General features: G+C 36.9%; 1 protein-coding gene across 12 annotated transcripts; it reads right to left on the bottom strand.

The window, feature by feature from the left end:
* Nucleotides 1-209: 209 nt before the first annotated feature.
* Nucleotides 210-4,248, bottom strand: LOC144563814 (uncharacterized). 12 transcript variants are annotated; one of them, XM_078313278.1, is made up of 6 exons: nucleotides 3,863-4,248; nucleotides 3,122-3,656; nucleotides 2,900-2,980; nucleotides 1,962-2,524; nucleotides 1,168-1,414; nucleotides 210-535 (listed from the first exon to the last, which is right to left on the bottom strand). In XM_078313278.1, the coding sequence occupies exons 4-6, from the start codon at nucleotides 2,000-2,002 to the stop codon at nucleotides 374-376; spliced, it is 450 nt and encodes a 149-aa protein (XP_078169404.1). In that variant the 5' UTR covers nucleotides 2,003-2,524; nucleotides 2,900-2,980; nucleotides 3,122-3,656; nucleotides 3,863-4,248; the 3' UTR covers nucleotides 210-373. The 12 variants fall into 12 exon arrangements, with proteins under 12 accessions (XP_078169404.1, XP_078169406.1, XP_078169409.1 ...); XM_078313280.1 differs by having other exon boundaries at nucleotides 1,962-2,076; XM_078313283.1 differs by having other exon boundaries at nucleotides 1,962-2,980; nucleotides 3,122-3,226; nucleotides 3,557-3,656.
* Nucleotides 4,249-5,724: the final 1,476 nt, after the last annotated feature.

The raw sequence follows: 5,724 nt of genomic DNA, 5'->3' as shown, positions 1-5,724 counted from the left end.
AATTCGGTAAACATGATCACATAACTTCACATAACTCTGTAGACAATTTCGTTGAATACTGTAAACTGCTAAAAAAATTAAAATTTTAATTTTTTCCAATTTTTTTTTTTAAATTTGCATATAGATACTACTTTTAATTGTTTTGAATTATGTACATCTTATCATATCACTATATAGAAAGTGTTGTTGAATACTGGAAACATAACAACTAATCTCAAAACACACATGCTATTAGATCTACCAATGAGACATTATTCTTATCACTAAACAAAATAAATTACCAATAAATAACATAAATGTTTTCCACCAAACATAACATTTCATACAAATCAAAGCAAAAATCAAAGCAAACATGAAGAAGTATAACATAACACTACTTATAAAACATAAATATTTTCAAATTTTCTCCCTCTTTGATTCTAAGGTGGAGTGACCGATGAAGGTGATACACTTCCGCCCCTCTGGCATCAACACCATCACACCTCCAGGTAGCCATCAAGAAATTTTGTAAACATAATACACGAATTCTATAAACCTAAGATAATATCAAGTTTTTAAAACCCGAAATAACAGGTCATGAATTATGTAAACCTAAGTCACCAATACAGTAAACCTAATATATGAATTCTATATACTTCAGATAAGACAACCTAAGATGAGGCATGCTCAACATGCTTCAACCCCAATGTATAAGTTCATACCTGACAGTGTACCAATGGCACTTCTCTTTTGAAATGAAATGAAATTAGCAGTGTATAGAGCTGCATTGTGTCAGTGAACCAATAACAACTGATGCCCTTGGATTTTATGGCAGCAGTATTGCTGGAGCTATGCACACTCTTATTCATCAATTAACTTTAAATGACGAAATTTCCTTTGTAGTTATTTGACCAAACCTGGTATTTTCCATGATGCTTGATAATTAGTTCAGTGACTAAATTTTCTCTACTTCTAATCACAAGAAATATACATACCAAGAGCAAAGAGAAAAATTGTTGGATGTAATTTGCACAATAGTAGAAGGTAATGTGATTTTAGCTAAGCGAGCCATGCTCAAGATATGCCCCCATTATGCCAGTTATTGTCCCGGTTAAAAAGAAAATATAACAATATCTTGGCTGTATTGGTTACATATTCACAGTTTCACATTCTTAAAGAAAAAATAACCTCATCCAATCTGTCTTGAAGAGCTGTGAGGAGCTTCTTCTCGTCAGGAACCTTGCATTTATCTTGCAATTGCTCTTGCAATGCAATTGACTGATCCTCTTCCTTAGAAACTAATAAGTTCTTCATTTCTTCTTCTAGATTTTTTAGTGTGGGCTTAAGCATAGTTCTGTAATCTGCACCAATAACCTCAGGTGGGGTGGATCCCTTTACATTCAGCATGTACTTGAAATCTATTTCAAGCTTTAGCCTGGAAAGTTGGAAAAATTAACGAGAGAAGAAAGATTTAGCCCTTGTGCAAAATGAAAATTATCCCAGAACACAAATCAGGTTAACATAACTAAACTAACTGAAAGTACTCTATATACAACTGAACGAGCGCCTTAAACTAGGTCTAGAAGGCATTATAATTAGCCAACAATTTTTTGAAATTATCTGACTTTAAAAGACAATTATATTTCCGAACCTGCCTACTTTGAACTGCATGCAGATCCTAAAATTAGCTTTAGATTGGAATATGCTAAAATTCATCTCTTAAGAAATTAAAATTTTAAAAAAAATGGAATTATATAGGTTAATAGTTGGATCCTTTATAAAGGCTAAACAACTATGCCAACATAAATCAAGGTAACAACGGGAACCGCATTACGCAGAACTAGGCAACATTAATTCAGAAACAAGAAAAAGGAGAGTAAGTTATCAGAAAGGTTCTAACTTTGCTATTGGCTATCAGGAAATTATACAGGTAACTTTTATGCAAAGTAAAGGTTGTTCTGATACCCCAAAAAAAAACTTACTTCTTAACAGTCAGAATGCACTGTTCAACGACCACCTCCATCTCATCTAATTTCTGAGCAATTTCAGTTTCGGCCTCCCACACCTTCTCGTCAGCAACAAAAGTAAAACTTGTACCTAAAACAACTCAGAAGACCAAGTATCACTCTATGCACTTCAATTGTTTGCCAGTAATACAATGATGCACTGCCAAAATTTCCCAAAATATCCAATGATAACACCAAAAATGTAAAAATAAAAAGATGTGTTGAGATTTATTGTATGTTTTCGGTATTTTGGGTTTTATAGGGTCCTTTTGGTAAAAAGGATTATAGAAAAGTTTAGGGACTTGAATGAAAGATGTAACGCCTATATAGGCTTGTATGAGAACAAAGAACAATACAATTCATTTTTCCCTAGAAATCTACTAGATGTTCTCTCATAACTTACCAGTATGGTAAACAGACTTGTACTGACCATGCCCAAGAAATATCTAGTTGATCGGACAAGACTTGGACAAGACTTGGCGAAGCAAGTTATTTTTTGAGCTGAAACCCATTTTTAGAAGGTGAACTTCAGAAACTCACTAAAAATCACAGAAAATTTCAAATCAAGAAAAAGAAATTCCAGTGTTTTCATCTAGGTGTCTACTATATACCCACGCAACAGTTTAGTCAAATTCAAACCAGAACTTGGTGTGTGGCCTGATTTCCATTAAGAGATCATTATGGGGATGCACAGAACCTATCTGTTTCACATTGCAAGACTACTATCAACCTTTCAACAAAATAAATGTCTGCACCTTTGAACAACATACTAACTGTGATAAATCAGTATCAGGTATCATTGAGTTCTATGGAAATATTTAATCAAATTATTTGCTACCATGGGTCAGTAAACTATTTTTACAGAAGCTGAACCAGACCTGACAGTTCAGTATAACAATAAGAACAGTAGGTACCTGATGTGGCGCTATCAGATCAGAAATTTGGCATGGTGAATGGACTTTGCCATACCTCTCTTGAAAACAATGGTCTGAAGCCTTCTCGACGGTAAATTCTCAACAGTTAGTACAAGGACATAATCGAGCTTGTTTTGCCTCTCATGCAATAGACTATACCTTAGACATGCAAATTGGAACAAAATAAATGCTTATGTTGGAACAAAAAATTATAAAACTAACCTTCTCTACTAGCTAGGTGAGGTATCTGTGTTGTGCTTCACAATTAAGTGAAATACGAGACTCATCTTCTTCTACAATTGCTTCATCAATTAACTCCACCCATGCCTATGTTGTAACAATGCCCTTTAGTTCTTCCGACATGATCAATTTACCAACTTGAATTTTGCAAATTTAACCATCTCAACATTGAAGTGTACCAGAACCGAGTATAGGTACTGATACTAAATGATATTAGTGTCAAGAGATGGAAATCAACAAGCAGCCACTTTCAATCTTTGTTTGCAATACAAATTAGTACCATAAGGTATTCAATTATTGCTAGCCTCTTAACAAAAATAAAAATCTATTATAACGGGACATATCTAGTTGGATCACATTGACTTGCAACAAAAAAGATTACTCTGACATGGATTCACGGGATTTTCTGGACCTTACTTTCAGGATCAACCCAATAACCAATCCAGGCCTGATAGCTCGAGGAGAGATGCTTGTTTGTTGATGAGGATTTAAAAAGTCTTATGATAGTTCAATCTTCCTGTAAAATGTAAAATTGAGAACCAAAGAAAAACAAACATAGTAAAATCAGTGAAAAACATAAATCACTCCACTGATCAAGAACAAATTGACGAGGTTAGACCCAATCCGATATAATAACAGTTCTGAAACAAAGGGGGTAAATCATTATTGTACCGATTAGAAGCGGAGCTGTAAACACCGCTGAAATGGAAAGATCGCGCTTACCTGAACTACTAAATGGCAACAAGCGAAGCGTGGCTGGGCGGAGAGAGCAAGGCGTGATCGGAAGCAGCAACGGAGGGGAGAAAGGCAGTGGTACGGCAGGATCCTCTCAGGCGATGAAATTGTCTTTAGCCGTTCGACCTCCAATGAAATTGTAAGGCTTCACTAGTGAGACGAGATCGACGGCCGTCGGAGGTTCAAAGACTTGTCGGAGCGGTGGCCGTCGAAGGCGAGACCATGGGAGGGGAGGGGAGGTCGGGTCGGATCTATGTGATCAGAAATTTTGAAGAGAGAGCAAAGCGAACGGGAAATAGATCAGAGAGATCGGATTTAAGATAAAAGTAATTGAGAGTTTGGAGTTGGACCGTTAAAAATCAGTTAAAATCTTATCCAAAACAGGTCCGGGGATTATCGGGGGATTTGATCCGGGTAGGGCTGTCAAAAAAAGCTCGCGGCTCGTGGCTCGTGGCTCGCTCGGTAGTGGACCGAGCTGTTAACGAGCCAGCTCGGCTCAGGCTCGGGCCAAAATAAACGAGCTGAGCCAAAGGTCAGCTCGGACCGGGCCAGCTCGGCTCGTTAAGCTACAGTGGATTTAGGGTTTAGTCACGTATAATTTTAAGTCCAGTCTCATTTTCAAAGGCGCAATTATGCAAAATTGATGTATTTTCGGTTTGGAAAAAAAAAGACATGGGCTTTAGTTGCTTGAAGATGTGCCTGCTGAACAATTTCTTAAATTTTTTGAATGAGATTTCTTATTTTTTTTTAATTTTGAATTTGTATAATAAAGTATAGCGAGCCAGCTCGTCAGCTCGCGAGCTAGCTCGGGCTGGCTTGTCACAAGCTGAGCCAGGAATTTTGGCTCGGGTGACCTAGGTCCAGCTCGCTCGGTCCAGGGTCGGGCCAAAATAAACGAGCCGAGCTAAGGTCCAGCTCGGCCCGAGCCAGCTCGTTTACAGCCCTAGATCCGGGGGTACATTACCTTTTTTCAAATATGAATTTTACAATATTAGATGAAATACGTGCAAAAAGTATTTCATTTGTATTATTTTTTTACAAATTTGTTTACGAATAATTTAGTTTGCTACACTATTTCATTTCTAGTACAGACATTTTCAAATGCAAATAATGCTTGTACCCTTCTATAGGAAAGTTGGAGATATAAATTAAGCAGTGTAGTAATATTAGGTTTCTATGCGGTATGCGGAAGGGCACCGCATACCGCATATACGGTATACGGCCGCATATGCGGATTTTTATGCGAATTTATATATGCGGGTTTTAGTAGTATTTGCAATTTATACAACAGCCCATTCATACAATTTGATAACTATTAGTAATTTTCAATTTTGAGTGGCCATTTATATTTCATAAAGATCAAGCCCAACAATGAGTATTTTAGAATTTTCAACAAAAACAGCCCATATTGATAAAGCCCAGTGTTCATATAAATATTGATGCTGCAGCCCAACACATTGATTTACAAAAGATTAGAAGATTGAAGCGATTCTCCGCTCCAAACCAGCAGTCCCAGTCCGGTTTCTACATTCCAACTTAGTCCCACAATTTAAAAATACATATTAGATAAGCGCTGGAGAGCTATAAAGGAGACCGGAGGGTGCTGGTTTCCTCAACGGATCCGGGTTCCGAACTCATTTAATGGGTATTGAACATTTTGAATCTGAGGACTCAGTTAATGGGTCTGTTAATGGGTTATTAACCGCATATTAAACCGCATATTGATTTTCTATGCGGTTCTGAACCGCATACGCATATGCGGCCGCATATTACCTAATATTACTACACTGAAATTAAGTGAGCACTTCCAATTCTTTGGTTGCCACATCATGACAACAATAATTGTTGCC

Source organism: Carex rostrata, chromosome 13 (assembly GCF_964058835.1).
Source record: "Carex rostrata chromosome 13, lpCarRost1.2, whole genome shotgun sequence".
Classification (NCBI taxonomy): Eukaryota; Viridiplantae; Streptophyta; class Magnoliopsida; order Poales; family Cyperaceae; genus Carex; species Carex rostrata.
Note: the sequence above shows the minus strand (reverse complement) of the source record. Positions and strands in the feature narration are given on the sequence as shown.

What these genes read in the sequence shown, in the direction of transcription:
- LOC144563814 (XM_078313273.1), bottom strand. Translation starts at nt 2,002, where the DNA reads ATGGAGGTGGTCGTTGAACAGTGCATTCTGACTGTTAAGAA. An exon ending in TGCATTCTGACTGTTAAGAA is followed by an intron (nt 1,415 to 1,961) that starts GTAAGTTTTTTT and finishes CCAACTTTCCAG; the next exon opens with GCTAAAGCTTGAAATAGATT. An exon ending in TTCAAGACAGATTGGATGAG is followed by an intron (nt 536 to 1,167) that starts GTTATTTTTTCT and finishes ATATTATCTTAG; the next exon opens with GTTTATAGAATTCGTGTATT.